The sequence below is a fragment of the Rattus rattus genome, chromosome 16 (genome assembly GCF_011064425.1).
Source record: "Rattus rattus isolate New Zealand chromosome 16, Rrattus_CSIRO_v1, whole genome shotgun sequence".
NCBI classification, from domain to species: Eukaryota; Metazoa; Chordata; class Mammalia; order Rodentia; family Muridae; genus Rattus; species Rattus rattus.
In genome coordinates this window covers 40,645,725-40,668,890 of record NC_046169.1, presented here as the reverse complement: position 1 = coordinate 40,668,890, position 23,166 = coordinate 40,645,725, and the positions used below count along the sequence as shown (strand labels likewise).

Genomic DNA, 23,166 nt, shown 5'->3' with positions numbered 1-23,166 from the left:
TTAATTAATTAATTAACTAATTACAAATCATGGAGTCCGGGCTGGCTTCAAACTCCCTATGCGACTGCAGATGACTTTGAACTCCTGATCCTCCTGCCTCCACCTCCCTAGTGCTGGGATCGCAGGCAGCCATCCATGCCTGGTTCTCCATATGGTTCATTTTTACTATGTCCCGTCTGGCTATTTTGTGTTTGAGATGGGATCTCTCTACACGGTTCTGAATGTCCTGGATCTCACTACACGCATCATCGCCTGCCCTGAGCTCACAAGAGATCCATCTGCCCCTGCCCATAGTCTGTCCCTGTGAAGAAGGAACCAGAGTCCATTCTCCAAGCTCCCCAACTATTGAAAGAAATAACAGTCAGCATTCAGAACTCTTAGGGTCCAGGGCCTGGGGACACAACAGCCAGAGGGTGATGCCCAGTGAGTCTGGCTTCCTTGGGCTTCCTCTCCTGTGGGCTGACTGAGAAAACGGAGGAAAGACCCTGCTGTCTACCCCAGGACAGGGACATAGCCTGCCGAAGGCTCGGCTATTCCGACTCGACTCCTAAGAGAGGAGGGTGGCAGGCTTCAGGACAGCAGGGACAGAGGTGTCACTACAAAGGAGAGAAGGCTGTCAAGGGTCTATCATCGGGGAGGGTCACGCACTCCCCAAGGTCGTGCTTCATAAGGACTCATGCACTGTTGGTTTGGGCTCCCATAAAAGGCAGAACAGAGTTGGAAGTGGGGCTTAGGCTGTAGCATGGGCATCTCTATGAGCTAAGGTGAGTGACCTGCCAGCCCCGTGCCTCCTTAGTGACTGTCATAAGACATGGTGTTTCCTCAGCCTCAGGGGACCTGGGGAGGGCCAAGAGAGGTCAGCCAGGTCCATGCTGCAGGCCATCCAATGGCTCAGCCCAGCCCTGCCTGAGTGGCTGTCGCTTGCTCCTGGGAGGACTAATCGGCAGTCTTTATTACATCGTGAACACAGACTTGACCCGTCCAGAGCTGCGTGAACAGGCACGAGTGGGCTTTCTGAGCAGGGCGCCAGCCAACTGGGATGCTCGGAGGTCTTGGGCTGGCCAACCTCACTCACCTGGGAGGTGGGAAGAGGAGGAGATGGGGCATACCGGCTCCTCACAGAGCAGCAGCAGAGGCCGGGGAGGGCTTGGGCTTCCTCACACGTCACCAGGCAGACACAAGGCCTGATGGTAGCATGGACGTTTAAATATGACCATACCTGAATCCGATTGCTCCAAACTCCCCAAACGCCTGAACTAAGAAATTCATTTTCGCCTTCCAGCCTCCCCGACCACCACCCCTTTTACTGGGTTCTGTAGCTAGCAAATGCTGGCACTGGGAACAAAGCAGTCCTGATCTTTCTGTTAAACTGCATCAAATTCTCTTAGCAACTCCTGGAGCCCCTCCTGAGCTGCTGCAGGGGAAGGCCTGCAGGGGGACAGGTGTAGGAGGTGCGGGAGCCAGCCTTGCATGCCTAGTGCTACCCACAGGTCCCAGAAAGCTACCTTGTCAGAACTTTGATAACACATCAGGTGTGGCAGGTGGGTTAATGAGACTGTATCAACCATGAGGAGTTCTGCTCTCCAAAGACCACAGACAGGGCATGCATGCATGCTCACATGGGCACACACACACACACACACACACACATCACATTCACACATATTCAATGGCAGTTTCAGAGCCTCTACTCCACACAACAGGAGCAACAGCAGCTCCCTGCTCATGGACAGGAGCTCGCAAAGAATGAGACAGAAAGCTGAACACAGTGGTGCATGCTGTGAGCCCCAGCACTTGGGAGGCAGAGGCAGGTGGTTGAGTTTGAGGCCAGCCTGGTCCACAGCGTGAGTTCCAGGACAGCTAGGGCTACACAGTGAGACCATCTCTCAAGAAAGAAGGAGAGAAAGGTGGGGGAGGGGAGTGGAAGTGAGTCTGAGCTTCCTCTCCCATTAGAGTCCTTGCCCTTTGCCCCACACTGCTCTCTCACACTATCATCTTCCTCTCTGGCCCAAACTCCGCCATGGCTCTCAGCTCAGACTAAAACGCAACTCTCACTTGGTCACAGGCATGATGAGCCTCCCAGTTCTTCCTCTGAGTTCATCTTCCCTCTTGTTCTCTCTGCTCCAGCCCCACTGACCTCCAAACGCAAGGACTCGTGCATGCTGGAGGCTTGATGGAAGACATCAATAGGGACCTCTGTCTCTGCCCAAAGATCACCCCATCACAGAGGCCGGCCCCGACCTCTCTGGCCAGCCCTCTCTTCCGTCTCTTCCCTGCCTTGTTTGCTCTCATAGCACTGAGCACCATCCATATTTGTTTATGGTTATATATGCATACATGTATGTATATGCACACATTTACACATGTGTATATACACATATGTATATATACACACAAAATTATTTATATTGAGTATATGTATGTGTATGTATATGCACACACAGGTACACATTTATACACATGTATATATATACACACATGTGTGTATATTACACACTAATGTCTATAATGTGAACATGTATGTGTATGTATATTTGCACATGTATACACACATATATAGGTATATACACACGTTTACATTGTACCTATATATGTATTTATACACATACACACATGTGTATATATGCATACATATATATGCATACATATGTATATATACATACACATGTATACATGTGTATATATGCATGTTTATATTGTGTATGTGTGTATATATGTATACATACATGTATATACATACGCATATATGCACATATATCTATTGTGTATATGTATATATATGGTATGTGTATGTATGTATGTATGTATGTATGTATGTATGTATGTATGTGCCCGTGTACACATGGAGGTCAGAAGTTGATGTCTGGAATCTTCCTCAGTCATTTTCCATCTTATTCTTTGACACAGGATCTGAAGTCCACTGATGGGCTACAATGTCTGTCCAAGAGCTCTGGGGATCATCCTGTCTCTGCCCTCCCCGGGCTGTATTTACAGATTTGTCGGGTCTCACCCGAGCGCTGGGGATTTAAACCCAGACCAACAGGAAGCGATTTACCACCTCCCCAGCCCCACGATTCACCTTCTCATCCGTGCCCCTGCTAGACTGTACAGCAAGAGCGTCATTTCCGAAGCTGCCGCTTCCTCAACAGGGTTACACCCCAGGGATGCTCAGTAAACATTCGGGGATGGAAGAAAGGGAAGGCGGGGGAAGAGAGGAGCAGAAGTCCTTTTCTAGGAGCTGGGAGGGTCCATGTTGATGGTGAGCAGGTGCAACAGTCTCGGAGCCAGCCCTCCCCGCTCGTGTTCTCTGTAGCATCGTCTCGTTATCTGTCTGGGGCGGGTAGGCAGCCGGCACAGGGCACACTGGCAACCACGCACTCCCCTCATCTCCCTCCTTTACACACATCTGCCCCAGGCTGTGCTTCCACGGAGTGTCTGAAGATCCTAGCTAAGCCTGCTGCTGTGTGTTCCAGGCAGGAGTCTCTGTTGATGGACGGGTTACGGTGGAGTGATGGGAGAGAGGTGATGGTAGTAGTGGTGGTTGAGCCGGGTGACGGTGGAGGTAATGAGGGCCGTGGTGATGATGGTGATACTGATGTCGATCACAGTGGTCAGAGCTGTGTTGATGGTGATGGTGGTGGTGAGGGGTGGTGGGTGGGGCAATCATGCTGGCATGTGGGGGTGTCTCCTATACCGCAGGGTGTTAAGTGGTGGCACCCCTGGCCTCTTCCTGCAGACCCTGGGAGCACCCACAGCTGTCACAAACCAAAATGTTCCCAGACACACCGAAGGTTCCCTGGGGCAGAGCTGCACAAGTACCCTGAGAACCTATTAACCCACACCCCCGCCCCCGCGCGTCTGATTCAAGACTTGCGCGGTGACCTGCGTGCTATCTGGCAACTCTTTGGAGGTGGCCAAGCTGTCCTCAGTCCTACATTAAGAACTGCTGCTGAGTTAGAGTAAAGCCCGAGCGTCTCCATGGCAACGCGGCTCAGTTCCCTGATGTTCCTTCAGCCTCCTTAGCACTTCCCCCTTCATCCAGTCTTCCACTTCAGCTGAGGCTGAAGGGATGGGGCGGGCTCCCCTAGCAGAGAGGGTGGCTCTGCTGGACAGTCCCCCCTCCCGCCCCCACACCCCCCCTCCACCCGGAGCTAGCCAAGGCTTCCTCTGCAGGATCTGTCTCCTGGCACTGACACGCTCCAGGGGTCTCAGCTGCTGCCCACCAGCCCCTGCTTTCTCCTCTCCAATTAAGAGGCCTCCCGGCAGCAGCCACAGGCAGGAAAACAAGGCGGTTAGTCACTTAGCTTCCGTTATCAACCTGGATCACGTGGCTGGCTCTTTTTAATGGCTGTTGTCATGACAACGGGAAGCCAGTCCCTGCTTGCTCTGGGAACCAAAACAAAATTAAGGGGTGGTGGCAGGGAGGGAAGGCGGGCCAGGGAGGAAACAGCTTAGAGCTGGGGGAGGAGGGGCTTTAGCTGGGGGAAACAGGGATGTGACACTGACCCAACCCCAGAGAAGCACAGGAGGGAGGCACGGTGGATGTCAGGTGACAGGGTGTATGTCTGTCACAGCTTATTCTGCTCACTGAGTCATCTTCATCCCTATTGTGACAAAAATGGACACCCAGACACTGGCAAAGATAAAGGCAGGTGCCCCCGGGAGACTGTGCAGTTCACAAGCCATTGGTTTGGGTGACACACACCCCTTTCACTTGCCACACTCCTCAAGCTTCCCACCATCCCCCACTTGTTTCTTGTGTGTGTGTGTGTGTGTGTGTGTGTGTGTGTGTGTGTGTGGGTGGGGGAGAACACCTCCCTTTCCAGCAGGTTCCCCCTCTCTGCTCCAGCTGCCCCTGCACTCTCAAGTTCAGCATGTCCCTGCAGCCCAGTCCTCTATTGTCCCCTCTCTCTGCCAGGACTTTCCTGGTTCTCCACTGTCATACCCTGCAGGCTTGCAGGTGTGTGTTTTTGCTCAGTGCTGGGGCGTGTGCAAGACCTCATGTCCCTTCCCCAATCATCCTCTTTCTCAGGTCACTGCCTGGTCTGCCAGCACCTGCTTCCTCCAGCAGAGGGTCTCCATTCTGGACTTCCGACTCCTGCTCTAGTTGAACCTGGGGCTCCTTCCTGACCTGACTGACTGCAGTCCTGGGTCCCGGCAGCTCCCCAGGCTGCCTCTGGACACAGTTTCCAACCCCACAGGCTCCGTGGCACAGCTCTGTGGCAGGTTTGCACAGCTGTCTGGCTATCTAGGGATGTCCCCTGTCACCTCTTCCAGGACGAAGAGGGAGGCTGTGGCGTGCAGGGGTGTGGCTCATCTGAACTCAGAGGGACAGAGGGGATGACGCTTGCTAATCAGACTGGTAGGCAGGTTCCCCCCTATCCATATCTGTCTGACACTGGAGGGGTGGCTCATTACCCAAAGAGGTGGCCAAAGGAAGCAGTGTACAGAGAGGTGAGCTGAGGGGGACGACGTGGGAGCTTCCAGGTGACAGACTTCCTGTTCCTCTGCTCTGGGTCTGTATACTTCAAACATGGTTTCCTGCCTCTGGCCACGCCATTCCTGGTAAGGTAATGGGAATCACACCACCCCTGGATCTCAAGAGCTTGGATGGCCTGGTGGTGGTGGTGGTGGTGGGGTTATCCTACCTCTGGCCCTTCTTGGCTGGGTGCTGTTTGAAGCCACTCCCCCTACTGTGAGCCCCATCTTCACAGGGTGGCTACATCTGCAGTACACAGAACATGGAAACCCCCAAAGAAGCTTAGACCCTCAGAGCAACCGACCTCCATAAACGCAAGATTTAGAAACTGAGAAGTCTACGGCTGGGAACCCCAACTTCTGCTTCTGACTTTGAAGCTTTGAGAATCTGCTCTCGGCGGGGCAGGAAAAGCCCACTCCACCCAGGCTCAAGCCAAGAAGGTGGCTCACTCCAAACCTAGTGGTCCCCCAGAGGCAAGGAATCCAGTAGACTTGTGGTCGCAGGGCAGGGGCAGCACCCCCAAGGCATTTCCAGGAGCCCGAGCTACTGGAAATGAGGACCAGATGTAGGGGGCATGTGGGCCATGGGGCTGCACATGTCACTCTGCAGATGGGAAAGGGATGATCTTACAAAGAGAGGACTTATGAGTGGTGAACGCTGAGGGGGCCAGTGGCACGGCGTGACATGAGTGTCTCCTAGGTTCCCCAGGGCCTTGCTGACCCTGTCTTCTTCTACATACAGTACATCCTATTTGGTCAACCGTTTCCCTAACTGGGGGGTGGGGAGTGTTAGCCCTAGGTTCTGACAGCCAAGGAACAGGTATTCCAGCCGGGGCTGGGTAAAAACCATGATCTTCCAGCTTTAAACCTGGGCGCTAAGACCCTTCCTGGAAGGGCAGTGGTGTGAGGTTGCGGGGTTGGGGTCTGCATAGTCTCTCCAAACAGAGACGGAGGTAAGGACTGCTAGGCCTTTCTGAGGGACCCCCCCTTCTATCTATCTTACGTATCACCTCAAGGGAAAATTCTAGAATCTGCAATCATCCTCGGAGCTGGCTCTTTAAAAGGAATGTGCTACACACAGAGACACAAACACGGAGACACACCCACGATCCCCAAGAGGAGGAAGGAGCCGGCAACAGGTCCCGGCCTCCAGCTGCCCAGGTGGCTGGCACCAGGAAGGGAGGGCCTCCTGGGTGGCACCCCTAACACACAAACACAGGCGCACTCTCACGCGCGCTCGCGCGCACGCACACACACACACACACGTATGTGCGTGCACATCACACAGTTATACACATAGGCATAGACACACACACCCATGCTCAGGAAGCAAGGGACAGACTTCTGCCTGGCTCACAGCCAGGCAAGATCTCAGGGTAAGAACCTCAAGATGAAGACGTGGGGGTGGGGGCTGAAGGATAGGGAGGGCAACGCCACACCATACGTACTCAGTCTTACTCATTCACACAAATGTACATATGTAGATTCACACGTGCACAAAAACAAGATATACATCAGCCTTAGGTATTTCCAGGCAGGTACACGTGTGTTTCCCATACACAGCCACATGTCCTTGGGAAACACCACAGGCCCACAGACATCTAAATGCCACCTCAGCCTTCTAAACTCTCCCGGCTCCCAAGGCCCTGGGAGGTCACTGACTGTGAACTCCTTGGTAAGGCTAGGCTCCCATCTCAGGGGTGGGGGGTAGGGGGGATGGGGGTGCAGGCGGCCACTCCTGTCTGATTCCGTGGATCCGTGGAGGGACCTGCCCTGGGACCCTGGCCCAGGTCACAGGCTCTCCTGGATAGAATCCCTGGCACCTAGAGGTGGCTCCAAGGACTGAGTATCTGGGGTGGGTTAAGGGGACAGCTTCATGTTCCAAAATTGAACTGCTGTTCTGTTCCAAAACCTGATCTACCTGGAGACATTCTGCATCCCTAATGAGGAGCCCCCACATCACCCTACCATACCCCAGGAGTGAGTACCTGCCCCTCCACAAGGAAAGATCCCACCTAGACACCTTCCGTTCCTACACCAGGAGGGCCTCACGCACTGAAACACCCGTTTTACAGCGTACCTCCCAACCCCTCCCTGGTTAGCCATGCACAGTCACCGCCAGCCAGGTGTCCGCGGTGGCCCTGTCACCCTGGGGTGGCCGCCCCTACCTCCTTCTTCACGGTGCGCAGCAGCCTCTGGCGGGTCTCGGCCTCTGTGGGACAAGCAGGGAAGCGCGGTGAGCGGCACCGAGGCCGCGGGGCCTGGCCGCCCTCCCGCCGCCCGCCCGTGCTTACCCGCAGGGACCGAAGCCATGGCTCAAGCTGGTCGGTACCGGGTGCCCGGACGCGTCTCCGCTCCGCGCCCTGCTGCAGCCGCGAGGAGGCGGGACCGGCAGGGGATGAATGACAGCCCAGGATGCGGACGTCAGAACCTGACAAACCGCCCAAGTCACCCGTGAGAGCTCAGCGCCGCCTCCTGGACAGCTCACAGCACAGAGCATCCTCCTCCGGCCTCCTCCAGGCATCAGCGTCAGCCGTGCCAAGTTGCCAAGGGTGACCTAAGATGCCTAACCGTGACCTACACCCCGTGTCTCCGTCCATGCATATTTATAAATGAGGCAAAACCAGGCTCGGGGCAAACTCCTAACGACCCATTGATGGGGAGACTGAGGCAGGGGACTCATGACCTGGTCAGGTTTACTATTACTGTGATAAAATCCCAGGACCAAAAGCAAGTTAAGGAGGAAAGAAAGGGCTTATTTGGGTTCCATCACTGAAGGAAGTCAGGGCAAGGACTCTGGAGGCTGGAGCTGATGCGGAGGCTATGCAGGGGTAATGCTAATGGCTTTGCCCGAAAATGGCCCTACCCACAGTGAACTGGGTCTACCCCACAATAATAACCACTTAAGAAAATGCCCCCCATTGATGGCATTTTCTCAATTGAGGCTTGACTGTGGCTTATGTAGTTGACGTAACACTAGCCAGCACACACCCTACCGGGCGGCCTGAGAAACGTTGGGAAAGCTTCCTTGCAGCCTGGAGGCTTTTCCCAGGCTGCTATCAGTTGGGGCTGGCTCACCCTGTGGCCAGAGCCTGGCGCTGCTTCTGGCAGGGTGCCTGTGGCGCCCTCTAGCGACGACCATGGGCATCGCGCGCAGTAGTGAGGCGCCGAATATACAGCTCATCGCTGTCCTGCACAGCGAACGTCTTCACAATTCACAGCCCAGTAAGAGTGACTGCTGGGAGCCAGTGCCGGTGGGGGTCTTCTTTCTTGTTGATTCTTCTTGAGGTAGCAGAGGGGGAAGACCGTCCGCGAAGGGTGAGATTTTGTCTTACAAGATATTTAGGGTTGCTGTATAATAATAATAAAAAGTTTACTTATCTAAGTCACCATGCTCTGCTACTGTAGCTGACCCGCCTTCTGTGTTCCTCTGAGGCTAGAAACTGGCACTTAGCACTTCATTCTAAAACAGCAGGAGATAAAGTAGAGGATTAATTGCTAGAGCCTTTCCCCTTTTTGTCCCTATGCCTCTTGCTTGTCAGGCTAGGGGGAAGTTAGGAGCAATAAACTTGTATTGAACCAAGAGATGTGAATAGCGCTTTTACATTTACATAGGAAAATATGCATAAACTCATATAGGTTCATATACAGATCCATGAATGTGCACTTATTCATTTCCACTCAAACCAGTTGGGTTCAGGTTACATGCATTCTTTTTTTTTTCCCGGAGCTGGGGACCGAACCTAGGGCCTTGCGCTTCTTAGGCTTGCATGCATTCTTACAATTACATTCTTACACACACATCCATACTTACATATGCATATGGAGCAAAAAACCAAGCACCGGTGCAGAAAGAACTCACTCATTCTGGATGAAAGATGAGCTCCAATCTTTATTGAACAAAGAAAAAGCTTTTACCTTTTGAATGCTAAATGAATTAAACCCAAGTTTGTAAGAAAAAGCTTGTTCCTTTTAATAAGACTAAGACTGCCCTGTTCTGTCCCGTGGTAAGAAGAAGCTTGCCTGCTCCTTCTGCTCTCTCCAGCTTCTTATTTTTTCCTCTTCCCCTCTGCATTCTGCACATTGCCCTCTAAGTTATTCCACTCTGCATTCTCCTTCTAACCTTGCTCTCTCCTCCTGTTCTGATGTCCCAATAATGCTCTTACTCTCAATGCCCCTTCTCCCAATGCTATGCCTATACGTCTAAGTTCTTCTTTTTCTTTTCTTTTTTTCGGAGCTGGGGACAGAACCCAGGGCCTTGCGCTCTCTAGGCAAGCGCTCTACCGCTGAGCTAAATCCCCAACCCCATCTAAGTTCTTCTTGAGTTGAGTTCTGTCTAAAAACTGTTCTGTCTAAAAACCTCCTCAGCTCAGTTCTGCTCAGCTTGGTTCTTCTCAGTTCAGTTCCCACTCTTCCTTTTTTTCCTAAGCCCTTAAACACCTTTCAGAATACACCATCACACGTTACAATGTTCATCACTAGTTCACACACAAAAAAATCAAATCGTATGTAAATTGAAATAGAAACTTGCAACAGAGAATGTTTGCATACATATCCATCAGGAGTAATTATCTGGCTAAACATCCATCACCTGTCACAGCTCCACAGGTTCACTGAAGGTTTGAAACCATAACTAAGTTATTAGTGAAGTTTTGTATAGATAAACCCAGTCAATAGTTTATTCTCTGTCTTAGCACCTATTATAAATCATTAGTTTCCTTTTTATGACCTCTGGTTAATTGTTTTACAACCTCTTGGAATGTGCTCTGAGTAGAAGAAAGTCTGGTTACTTTCTAAGAGCAATTAACTGCTGGCACTTGGGAGACTGGCAGAGTTCTCACTGCAGTTTTGACTATCAATCAGAAAAGGACTTAATAGCAGCCCCACTATTAAAGGGCTTAATAATCACTGATATAATTTTAGGAGGTTTTTTTATAAGCTCATTATTAAGACTTAAGAAGTCATTTATTTGTCTATATAGCATCACTATGAGTACATCTTCACAATTCTGCAGAGATCTGCTCCAAAGGGGTGTGCTACTACTTAATGATTGTTCTATGTGTTTAATAATAACAGGAAAGGCATTTTAATAGCAGGAGTCTTTCCTAAAATGAATCCCGTACAGCCTTGCTTAATAAGGGGGAACTGGTCACATTACATAATAATTCGAGGCTGGCCATCAGGTGAACACCTGCTAATTATTAGCTTGTCCCATTATGGCTCCCGACAGGTGATAACCACAGCTGCGACTTGTTGATGAGGCCACCTCTGTGCCGTGAATGCTACGTATGTCTTCTCATTTCAGCTGCCAATCAACTCCATGAAGGATCCTCCAGAGAAAACACATTCAAAGACACTGGACAGAGAGCAAGGGGGAGGGGGTGGAGCGAGGCCTTCTCCGTGCAAAGGAACCCCAGTTAGCTTGCCTGGATGCTGGGGTGGGTGATCTAAGCCACATTCAGACAGGAATGGGTTTGGGCATTCCTCGGGGCATGCTGTGATGGTGGTTCTGGATGAAAATCCACAGGGGAGGGCACCTGACTGCCTTCCCTAGGGTGGGTTAGCCTTGTGCAATCAGTCAGACCTGAAGGGGAGGAAAGGGCAGAGGAGGCAGGTCGCCTTTCTAATCGCTTTGCCAGCGCTTTGCATTGGGTTTGAATCAGAATTTTGGCATTTCATAGCCTCTAGCTTGCCAGTCGCCGACTGGAGCTGAGCCACCTGCCCCCCAGGGTCTCCAGTTCACTGGCTGCGAAGCTTGAACATCTCAGCCTCCACAGCTACCTATGTACATGAATGTACCACATACACGTGTGTGTCCACACAAACAGTCAGCCTCTGCATCTGCCAGTCCCCCAGAGTGAAGTTAACCAATCGTGGGTAGAAATGACTGCGACTGCTTCTGTGCTGAAACACACAAGCTGTTGTCTCATTCTTTTTTCTTAGCCAGTGATGTCCAGTGTCTATCACATGCTACTTACACTGCTTTAAATATATAGGTCACATAGAGATGACAGGAAGTATAAAGGAGGGTGTAAAGAGATTCTACACATGTATGACGCCGACCGTAGAAGGGATGGGAACACCTGAGGACTTGGTACTTTAAAACACACCTGGAACCCATGCCCTGTGGATCCCAAAGGGTGGTTTTGTGTGTGTGTGTGTGTGTGTGTGTGTACATGTATATATGTATATGTATACACACATAAGTATCTATGTTGTGTGTATATGTATGTGTATATGTACACATATATGTATACATGTTTTTTGCATATACATACATGCATACACTTATATACAGGCACACATGTTCACCTCATCTATTCTGTTTCTCTAGAAAACACAGATCAATATAGTCATCACTCAATATTAATTTCTTTTCCCTTCTCTCTAAACAATGTCGAGTTTGTCCTGGTACTACCTCCAGTCTTGGGCACACGCTTCAAAAGAGGTGTGCCACTTTCTACCCTAGGCAGGTCCTAATTGGCCTCTGCCAATCATCAGGTCCCTCTGCCAGTAATTAACCTGTTCATTAATTTATCCATGTATTCATTTATTGCTTATTGATTTGTGTATGTTCGTGTGCATGTCTATGGAAGCCGGTGATTCACGTCTGGTGTCCTCATCCATTCGCTACCTTTTAAACAAGTTATCTCATATTTTAATTAAAAATATTTATTTTACGTGTATGGGTGTGATCCTGCATGTGCGGCTGTGCACCACGTGCATGCAGTACCCTCAGAGGACAGAAGAGGGCATCGACCCCCTGCAACTAGAGTTACAGACAGCTGCGAGCTAGCTGCCCGCCATGTGGTTGCTGGGAATATAACCCAGGACCTCTGGAAAAACAACCAGCACTCTTAACCACTGAGCCATCTCTCCAGGTCCCTTTTGTTACCTTTGAGACAGGTTCTCTCATGGAAAGTGAAGCTCACTGACTGGCTAGTCGACTGGGCTGGCAAGGTCCAGCGACTTCCCGTCTCAACTTGACCAGCAGGGAGATAACAGGTTTATGGGGGGTCTCATCGGACTTTTATGGGAGTGCCAATGTTCTTTGCCCAGTGAGCTGGCTTCCCAGACTCCAGTGATTGGTTTAAACAGGAACATGTGACACAGTTCTGCCCAATGAGATGCCGGGGAAGTCCCCTGCATGCCTCCTTGTTCATGTAGAGAGGCCTGTGGATCACACAACCCTGCTTCTGGCGCTGGTCCATTCTGTGCTCCGGCTCCCAGGCAGTCAGAGGGCACAGCTCTCATGGCGCATGAGGAGTTCCAGGACAACCAGATGCTGTAGCGTCCACCTCTGGATTTGCCGATATTTTGGAAAACACGCCAACTTCTGGTGAAGTGACAAGAGTCAGAGTTTTCTCTTACCGGCAGTTGAAATAATCCCACGTATAAGACTGAGCCACGTGAGACGCCCTTCTGTTTCTACAAATATGAACCAGGCTGTTTGACTGCTTTTCCCCGCCAAAGCAGAAGATCTAGGCCAACAATGAGCCTCTATTCTCATTCTTGCAAAAAGATGTTCTGGATGCTTCCTAATATATCTGTCGTGTTCTAGAATGAAGTTCTTAATTAGAATGATTACAGAACTTGCTACTGTGTATCAGGTTCCAGGGTCATTTCCATGGTGACTGGAAAAGGTCAGTTCCAGGTTTTGACTGTAGGAGGCGCTGCTGAGCAAATGACATCGGTTTGGTTCATCTAGCACAGGTTATCTGGCACAGTCTAGGTTCTGTGTCATGCCGCGCTCTGACCAGCTACACACAGGGATTCAACTTGTGTGTGTGTGTGTGTGTGTGTGTGTGTGTGTGTGTGTGTGTGCTCTCTTGATCTCATGAGGGAAAATCCTTCCCTTTCTGGGACATAGGGGAGTATTGTTGTACTTCAAGGGACTGCCTCACAGCGTTAGCACGTTCATCTTCATAGGTGGCAAACTGCCATTCAGTTTCCCCGCTGACCCCAGGGCTCTCTGGCATCTTGGGCTCACGGGACAGGCGCCCAGGGTGTCAAAGGACTGTCAAGAACGTGTTTGTACTATGACAAGATCTGACGACTTACGGAACAGGAGTTTTCTGACTCTAGAGATGTTTTTTTTTTTTTTTTTTTGGCTCACCAGACCTGTGGGTTCTAGATCCGCTGCTCACCCTATCTCAGAAATTAAAAAAAAAAAAAAAAAAGTCAAAATATATGTGTCGGGGCCCAGTGGTAGGGCTTTGTGTGTGAAGGCTCTTGCTGCCAGGACTGACAACCTGAGTTCAGCCCCCAGGACCCTCTTGGTGGGAGGAGGGAGCCGACTCCACAATCTGTCCTCCAACCTCCACACGTGCACCCTGGCCCATACACATGCATGTACACACAAACGGTTTCAATGGGTTGTGTGTGTGCACGGAACACATACTTGCCATTCCTCCAGCAGACAGGATAGCACCTGTTTATGTCACGCTGGGTGTCATGCTAAGCCACGCGGAGAGGGTCGTGCCTAGGTGATGTGGAGGTATGGCCCCCTGCATATGAAACCTTTTATACAAAGGGATTGTTGTCACCTCTCTCAGTGAGTATAGCTTTAAATGTTCACACAAGAGATAACATGGTAACGCTGATGAGCCTCAGAGGCACGAGGGAGAGATGACTGGACCCACAGGCGAGGGGAGAGAGCCGAGAACATCGCCCCAGTGCTTGAGTTGTGTTTTAGGCTGCACATGCACCAGGAGGCAACTGAATAACAAAGAAAGTCCATGCACCTGTGGGGGAACACTGGAGCCCAGTAGATGCACAGGGTGCGGGGGTAACCTATTACTAGGGTGGAGACCTTGAAGAACATCCTTTTGGGGAGCTTGGGGTAGACAGGAGTTGCCAGATAGTTAATGCCCAGGTGTCTCTGTGGGATAACGCCATTCCCGTGTCAGAAAACACCATGTGGTACTTAATCCAAAGCAACCAGATATGAGGACAGCAGATAGGGCAGAGGGAAACGGGCTAAGGTTTACGTGAGTTGTCATCGAGGGGTGTTCCGAGAGGCAGAGTTCAAAGGACCCACAAGAAGAAACTGTTGAAAAGGACTGACTTGGGTTGGGGATTTAGCTCAGTGGTAGAGCGCTTGCCTAGCAAGAGCAAGGCCCTGGGTTCGGTCCCCAGCTCCGGAAAAAAAAAAAAACAGAAAAGGACTGACTTTGGAATTCTTTTGTTAACCTTGTTTTTGGTGTGTGTGCATGCCCACCTTTAGAGATACGATGGGGAACTGAGAAGAGTTAGAGGAATCAGGGGAGGAGAGAGTCGTCGTGGCAGAAGAAGAAGCTGGAGACTTGGCAAATAAAAGGTGCAAGGGATGAGGGATTTGGGAACTAGGAATAGGACAGTGTAGGGTGGATCTGCCAAATCTAGACGCTGGATTATTTTCACATTAATTGAGTTGTGTGTTCTTTTATGTGAGAGTTTGAGTGTAAGAAAGTGTGTGGCTGGGCTGTGTTTCCGCCAAGATATCTAGCAGATATCTGGGGCACTGAGGTGTAGGACCTAGCAGGGTAAAAGACCAAAAACTTTTACCGTTTCATTTTTACTTTTATATATTTACAACAACACCCACCCACACACATGGAGGCCAGGCAGCAGCACCGGGTCTCTCCCTCAGTCACCCTGTCTAGTCCTCTTTTGAGGCAATGTCTCTTGCTGACTGTGGGACTCCTGTTTTTCACCTAGGCTTGTAGCCACTAAGCCTGAGTGACATTCCTGTCCCCGCCTAGCTCAGTCCAGGCACGCGCAGGCCACTCCTGGCTTGTCATGTGGGTGCCGGCCAGCGGCCAGCGAGCTTCACATTTCCTGTCACACAGCAAGCAGTTTCCTGTGCCCGCCCTTCCAGCCCCTCACATGGGGCTACAACCTCAAACGCTCTGTCTCAGAGGAGCTGAGTGCAGATGCCCTGACACGGCCAAAGAGAGAATCGGGGAAAGGGACAAACAGATGGAGAACATAGACCGCAGACAAGGAGGTGGGACTCTGTTTTCTGAGTTGCAGGAGACAGTTGCTCCCACGGAAATAGTGAGTGTACAGAACTGGCTGACACTGACATTTTAGGAAGGGATTATAAAGCCGGGCATGCTGGCGCACACCTTTAATCCCAGCGCTGGGGAAGCAGAGGCCAGTGGATCTCTGTGGGTTCGAGGCCAGCCCGGGTCTCCACAGTTTGAATTCCAGGATGGCCAGGGCTACACAGTGAGACCCTGTCTGGGAGAGGAAAACCAAGGGAAGAAATTATAAAGCCTTATTATATATTATAATTATCTACTATAAATTATAGAGTCTTACAGTTAAACTCGCACTGTGTTCTGCCCTCCTTTTCCCGGGAACGTCGCCCTTTGATCTGTGTTTATTTTGTTCATGATTTTCGTCCTCATGTATAAGTCCTTGTTTGTTTCCCAAGGATGGCCAGCCTGCTCCACTCTGCTAGACTTACATTCCGAGGGCTTCAGGTGCCTGGCTCCAGGAATCTAGGTTTAACTCTACAATTGGAAAAATATTAACCATCTTTTGCAGGCTATAACTCCTGCACCATAGAGCATCTGGGTTCCTTTGGTGGGGCGTCTGGTTCTCTTCCCTCGCCCCCTTCCCCTAACCCTATCAGTTGTCCTGGGCGCAGGTCTATCCTGCCTATGTCTGTAGTTTCGTCTCATAGTTACTCTGTTTCCAAATTAAGAGAAGAAACGGTTAAAGAAAGAAAGCCTTCCTCCACTGAGCCTGAACTCACAAAGGAGATAAAAGTTTTCTCTGTGGGTCTCCGCTGCACACTGGGCAGGTCACCATGGCTTAAGCCTTTACCTTTCTCAGCCCCCAGACTTCCAAGCTGGCCATCTGAGTGCTCATTTAACCCGTCTAATAATATATCTGCAGCCTGAGACGACATCTTCAGGTTCCCTGGGAATGCCAGCCTCAGTTTGGTCTGATTGTCGCTCTTGAAGCCCTTCACCTGCAGCTAGAAACCCAACAGGGCTGGAAAAACCCCAACTTCAGTAGTAAACTGAGGAGGCAACAGGCAGGCAGCCCCCGCTCCCTACCCCACCCTGAAGGCACCCTTCCTTTCAGTTTTCCTGAGTTCTGGCAAGGCTCCAGCAGCCCAGCACCAGTTCTCTCAGACCCAGCTTTTTAAAAATCCTTTCCCTGTCCGGACAGCGGTTTCAGTCTAAAACTGAACCATACGGAAAACTCTAATGTTCCATTATTTAAGTTTCCTTATCAAATAGGTTTTTGGGTTAAAAAGTTTTATATTAATACTAAAAAAGCTTCAATTCAAAACTGACTTCTCAGGCTCAGATTCAACGGGAACGATAGGCTAAGCACTGATGCAGTTCATCGTAAATTGAAGTTTTATTTGGTCTCCTATGTTTGCAAGGGGCAGTTTGGAACAGACAAAGATTGTTCAACTCAGACGCATACGAGGTAGGTCAATACTGGCCGTTAGTCATAACTGTTAGAGATCTGCCGAAAGCGGCACTGACGAAGTGTGAACTTACCGGACTCCCAAGGTCTCCAAGAAGAGGTGGGCGCAGCGGCAGAGGACACCATCTGGATTGTGGTGTGATAACCATGGGGCTTAACTGCCCCAATGCCTCGCCTGCCACCAGGGCCGGGCCTGCTCTGCGGACAATCAGAGGACACGGGAGAACTGATCACCGCGCACGCGCACGCGCACGCGGTGCTGTAGCCGAGGCGAGGTCAGCCCCTCCCATGTTCCTCCTCCACAGGAAAAGCCTTTTTGCCTTCCCGACCTGACAGACATGACGGCCCAAGACTGCTTGCTTCTGCCCTAGGTGCCATAGAGACGCAGGAGCCTGGGGTAACTGGCTGGGCGACAGCGTAAGGACCAGACTCCATCGTCTTAATTTATCCTTCTTCAAATCCTCTGATCGCGTGGGCAGCTACTTGTAACTTAACGGCTCCTCATGTCAAAATAACCCACTACCATTGTTTCTTCGCCGGCAAATTTATCAGTTAAAACTGCTGGGCCTTTTGTTTTAAGAAAGGCAAGCAGGGTTGCTTCACGAACCACAGGCTTCAAATGACTTGGCGTTTCACTGTTCCCTTATGTAAACTCGCTGGGCAGTAACTTGCTCTCGATAACGACGACCCATGTCTCGTGACAAATGACCAGACAGAAAAAGGGCAAGATTCAGAATGTCCAAGGAGTATAGAAATGATCAAAGATGTCTTAAAAACTTGAAAATCATTCCAGGTTTCTTTCCCTGGCCTGTGCTATTGTGGCACTGGTATCTTGAAAGTTCCAAGTTTCAACACCGATCAATGGAGTTCTGATAAGGCAGTTTTCAGTTCAGTCCTAAGCTCAAGATTTTAAACTCCCTTTGGTTGTCTTCCGAGTACAGATCTGAAGATGCTTCTTGTCACGCTTAGATAACATCTCCGTTCGATCCGTATATCCACCCTCTAGACTGGGGGGGGGTCCCCACTCCCTTTGACCCAAACCTGTAATTTTACTGAGTCTCAAAGGCACGAATCTACCTCTGTTGTCTTACAGACACATGCTAACTGCCTTTTCTAAAATATGGACTCTAATACATCCTTTTGTAAAACTAAAGTCCACTTGAGCTTCTGGAAATCCAAGACTTAGATCTGCCTGCCACAGATTAAATGAACTCCAGATAAATTCGCCCACTTGTCCTTAAAAATAGAATCCTCCCTCCCCTCTTGGTCTTAGACTGTTTTAACTTCTGTCCCCAGTCTATGTTTGTCTCAGCAGATTTTCACCTGACTGACACTGGCAGACTCTGTCCACAGAGCACCTGAGGACGGTAAGCTGCTACATTCTGGCTTGCTGAAAGCTGATATTAGCCAGTCCAGTCGCTGCGACGGTCTCCTGTCTTTCAACTGGATCATCTAAGCAGACGCTTCTGATAAGCGCCCCACCGCCCAGCCTTTGACTAGCATCTCAGCCTCTGTGGGCCACCAAAAGACAACGTCCATTACTCCACTTTACAGGCCGAGATGCTAAGTCAGAAAGGCCCACGTTTTGGCAATAACCTACCATTCTTAGGTCCTAATTGACCCCTTGGCCAACGACTCGGACCAATGATTTGATCGGAGGGTGGGGGGTCGGGGAGGGGGGGATTCAAGAACCAAGTCATCCAGAGCCAGGCTGACTCCACGACAGGTTGCAAACTGGCAGTTTGGGAGACTAGGCCTAAGTTTCTGTTTTCCAGAAACAAGAACCCGGATCCAGGAACCTGTGGTCAGCCAACCACCGCCTCAGGCAGCCAATCCGAGGGCACCTTGTCATCTGGCTTGAAGCAAGAATAGGTAGCTAGAATTCTACCGATTGTAGAATCACTCAGACCCCCAGGGATAGCGCTGACCAATCAAGGTAAAAGTGAACGCAGCCCTCCCTGGAATTCCCCTAACAGACAATAAAAGCTAAGCCTGTGATTCCACCAGAGGTCTCCATTCCCAAATGGGGAGACGGACCTCAACCTGCAGGAAATGAAGAACCGCTCTTGGCTTTTGCACACACACTATTGGAGTCTGGGGTATCGTTCTTCAGAGATTCTTGAACTCTGACAGGTAGAGCTGCTGTTGTCATGGACACCTGGACAGAGGAGAGGTCGGGACACTGAGGCTTTGCTTCCGGGGTGAGGTTTATTTCGTCGCCACCTAGGCAACCAGAAGATTCCCCGCCCAACGGCCAGAGCCTCAGACACTACGGGGTTAAGGGCTTTATACATTTCAGCTTCTTTGTCTCCCGAATATGTTGACATAGGAAGCTGATCATAGGAAAGACAGAAAAGAGACGCAACAGACAGGCAAGGGGCCTCAGGTCATTACCTCACCAACAGCACAGCAACACCAACAGCACTTATATTTTAGTACCCTGGGAAGTAAAGCCACGAGCTAGCAGCTTGTGCGAAAATATACACAGGATTTTTGTTAACACACACACACACACACACACACACACACACACACACACACACAAAACCCCTCTGTTCCTTTCACCCAGGTCATCAGAATCTTCAGTCCCTAGCCCGGAGCCTCAGGTGCACCTCCTTATCCGTCCGTGTCCATGGCTCAGCAGGCCCCAGGCTGTCTTGACTCTGCCTGGCCAGCAGACTTTCTCTCTCTCTCTCTCTCTCTCTCTCTCTCTCTCTCTCTCTCTCTCTTTTCTCTTTTCTCTCTCTTTTTTCTCTGCTTCAGAAAAGTGATAAAGGGTTCCCAACAGTCCTGACTAGGTGCTTTGGACTGCTAGGCATTGGATTTTAAATGGCTGGGACAGGATGGTTGGGGGTGGTCTGCAGGAGAGAGATGACAGAGTGGCTCAGACACTCGAGGACGCTGTTTCCTGTTTCTCTTTCCCTTGGTTCTAAAGGCTCCCACCCTACCGTGGGCTCACCTTGTCACTGCCACATGGCACTTACAAAACATTTCACAGCTCCCACCACCGTCCCCCATCTTCTGGTCCGTACATTCTTCCCAACCCAGAAAGGGAGCTCCCATGACTCACCCGGTGCCTTTCCCGGTCCCTTCAGACCTGCATACAGCCAGATCTTGTGGGGAGGGGGACACATTTTCTCAGTTGAGCCTCCTTTCTCCCAGATGACTCCAGCTGTGTCAAGCTGGAATAAAACCAGCCAGAACACTGCTTACTGTCTGGTAACCCAATTCCAAGAACACAACTCTTTTTTTTTTTTTTTTTTTTTAAAAAGGCAGATTAACCCTTCAAGGCTAGACAACGCCAGTCCTAGAGACAACGGATCACTAACAGAAGCTGGAGGCCAGGCGAGGGAGGCTCCTGTAGGAGTTGTTGTTCTAGACACCGTGTAGCTTGGATGCAAGACATAAAGAAATCAGGCCCGGGCACTTCCTCCCTGCCAGCTGGCCTTCTAAGGGCCCTGTGATGCCCAGAGGGCCACTGGGTACGTACGGGCTGCTCCTGCCCAGCCGTGAATTCGGGTGATTCTAAGACCAGGCAAGATGCACCCATACGTGAAACAGTAGCGCCGCTGTTATGAGATCACCAACTGCTCTCTGATTGGATTCGAGGCCTCTAGGCCCTTTTATAAGGACCTTCATGGGACTGCTCAGTGGTTAAGAGCACTGACTGCTCTTCCAGAGGTCCTGAGTTCAATTCCACATGGTGGCTCACAACCATCTGCAGTGGGTTCCAATGCCCTCATCTGGTGTGTCTGAGGACAGCTACAATTACTCACAGACATTAAACAAATAAAATAAAATAAAATAAAATAAAATAAAATAAAGACCTTGCTAGGCAACTACTCTACCCCTGAACTACAGCCCAAACCTTTTGAAAATATGAGTCAGAGTCTCACCAAGTTACTCCAGTGGACCTCAGTTGAACTCACTGTGCAACCCAGGAAGGCCTTGAATTTGCCATCCTGTCCTAGCTTCCTAAGTGGCTGGGACAGCTTCCAGTCAACAGGCTGCTACTGATGGAGAGTTTTTCTCCTCAGGGGGCACTGAGTTTCATCCAATGCTCTCTCTGCATCTCTTGAGAGGACTGTGATGTTACTTCCATAGTCCATTGTTGGGGATGGCTGTAACATTACCTGTTGTTGACATAACAAAGTATCTCCCTGTTGATGAAGCTCTGGTTCCTTACGGACTCTGCAGGGTGGAGATCGAGTATGGGCCCCAGGAAAGCAAATAAGGTTTGGGGAAGGCAGTGTTTTGTCTTGGAGCCTCTGGTAGAATGCCTCCATCCCTACACCTCTGGCTTCTTGTGGCCACTGTACCCTTTGCTCCGGGCCCCTTTCGTCTCCGGAACAAGGGACAAACTACGAACAATTCACAGAGTCTCACGTCTTTCCACATCCCCATTACGTCTCCCCTCCGCTGCTTCCCACCTCCAGTCTCCTTTAAGATTTATCTAACATGCGCAGGCGCTTTGGTCTGCACGTATGTCTGTGCAGCATGCGCTGCCCGGCGCCCGCGGAGGAGGCCGGAAGAGGGCGTCAGATTCCCGAGAGCCAGAAGGCTGTAAAACCACCAAACCCAGGTCCTCCTCTGCGAGGGCAACGCCTACTCCAACAGCCATGTCATCTCTCGGGCCCCTCCACCCCTCACTTTCTACGGATCCAGGTGACATTATCTCAACTTAAGTCATCCACTGTAAAGTCTCGCTGGGGCTCTGACCCTCCTCGCCCGTATCATGTGACTTTCTGGCAAGTTCTGAGGACTGGGACGCGGGCCGCGGGCCGCTGGTGTCTTTAGGGGAGTGTTAGCCTGTGGTCACAGTTATGCTGCACTTCTGTTTTGGGAAGCTTTGCTTCAGTCACGTCCCCCAGGGGGTCAGGGGAACTGAGAGTGGGAAGAGGGCTAAGTCCAGCTCGCTCCCACTGCCAGCGACAGGTGGCTGAGGAAAGTTGTGGCGCAGCAGCATCCGGTGTTGCTTAGACCCAGAAGACTCGAGACCCCACCCCCCACCCCCATCTGCTGGGCCAGAACACAGGAGCACCACGCCTAGAGACCTCATCACACAGGCTGGCTGCAGGGCCACAGGCTCCTGGACCCCTTTGTGCGAAAAGCATGCAGAAGTCACTGGTCTGTGTAACCACCAAGTTATCCAGGGATGTCTATTGTTGAGGCTTTGGAGAGGCTTTGGAGGTGGAGCAGGAAGCCAGGCAGGCTGGGAGGGGGTGACTCCACTGCAGGCTCCAGGGCGCTCAGAACTTCCCTGAGTCACTCCCTTCCCCACAGCCACCCTGGGTGCGGGAAGATAATTCTGCTGAAGCTACAAGCCCCTAAGCACCCTTTAGGTTTCTGTTCTGGCCTCACTGGTCATCACCGTCATCACACATCACACGGACCAGCGCCACCTCCCGCCCACCCTAGCGCTTCTCTCTTGAGAACGAGTTTCTGTCAAAGTCCTGTCTCCTTGTTAAACTTCAGAAAACACCTTGTCCAAGCACCCTTGTGCTGTTGCCTGTGTGACCCCCTCTTCTGGGTTCATCAGTATTGTGTCCTGTGATGACCAACCATTCTTAGCTTGCTGGGGAGCTGGAAGGGCATTTCTAGACAAGTTTACCTGTGGGCCTCATGTGGCTGGGGCCCCAGAATGAACTAAAAAGCAGCATCTGGGACTGGGGCGACAGCAAAGGACCTGAGCTTGATCCCCCACACTGCAGCTCACCACCATCTGTGACTCCAGTGCCAGAGGAGTGCACACAGGCACACATGCAGGCAAAACATCCACACACATAAATAATAAAGAGGGGGTGGGGAAGCAAGCCGAAGGTCTACGTTTGTAACTCTCTGCTTCCCAACTGTGGACAAAATGAAACAATTCATCTCACACTTTTGTCTCCAGCTGGACCCACTGTGCCCCCTCAGACTGTGAACCAAAAGAAACCCTTCCTCTCTCAAGCTGATTTTGTATTTTGTCACAACAATGAGTAGTAGTAGTAGTAGTAGTAGTAGTAGTAGTAGTAGTAGTAGTAGAGTAGTAATAGTAGAGTAGTAGTACTAGTAGTGGTGGTGGTGGTTGTGGTGGTGGTGGTGGTAAGAAGGGGAGGGGGAGGAGGAGAAAAAGAAGACCTAACACAGGGCTCATGCACAAACAGGCAGCTAGAAGTGTTGTTATAGCACGCTGTGCCAGGGGGTCACCCGAGTTGGTTACAGTTGCTGTGGATAAATCCCAGGATCTCCTGTCCCCATCCCAGAAGCATCACC

At 50.8% G+C, this 23,166-nt stretch overlaps 1 protein-coding gene and 1 long non-coding RNA gene across 4 annotated transcripts in view; both read right to left on the bottom strand.

Moving 5' to 3' along the window:
* The window catches only part of Sgsm1 (small G protein signaling modulator 1), a 67,245-nt gene extending 59,372 nt beyond the window's left edge, over positions 1-7,873 (bottom strand). For all 3 annotated transcript variants that reach the window (XM_032886372.1, XM_032886375.1, XM_032886373.1), the window contains exons 1-2: positions 7,773-7,873; positions 7,647-7,690 (exon numbers count right to left, since the gene is read on the bottom strand). In XM_032886372.1, the coding sequence (XP_032742263.1) occupies positions 7,647-7,690; positions 7,773-7,791 (63 nt within the window). In that variant the 5' untranslated portion in view covers positions 7,792-7,873. The remainder of the gene's footprint in view (positions 1-7,646; positions 7,691-7,772) is intronic.
* A 6,773-nt stretch (positions 7,874-14,646) lies between these two features.
* LOC116885949 lies at positions 14,647-15,628 on the bottom strand. The gene is made up of 2 exons (XR_004386050.1): positions 15,065-15,628; positions 14,647-14,698 (listed from the first exon to the last, which is right to left on the bottom strand). It is a non-coding gene; the product is annotated as an uncharacterized LOC116885949 (long non-coding RNA).
* Between the last annotated feature and the right edge of the window lie 7,538 nt (positions 15,629-23,166).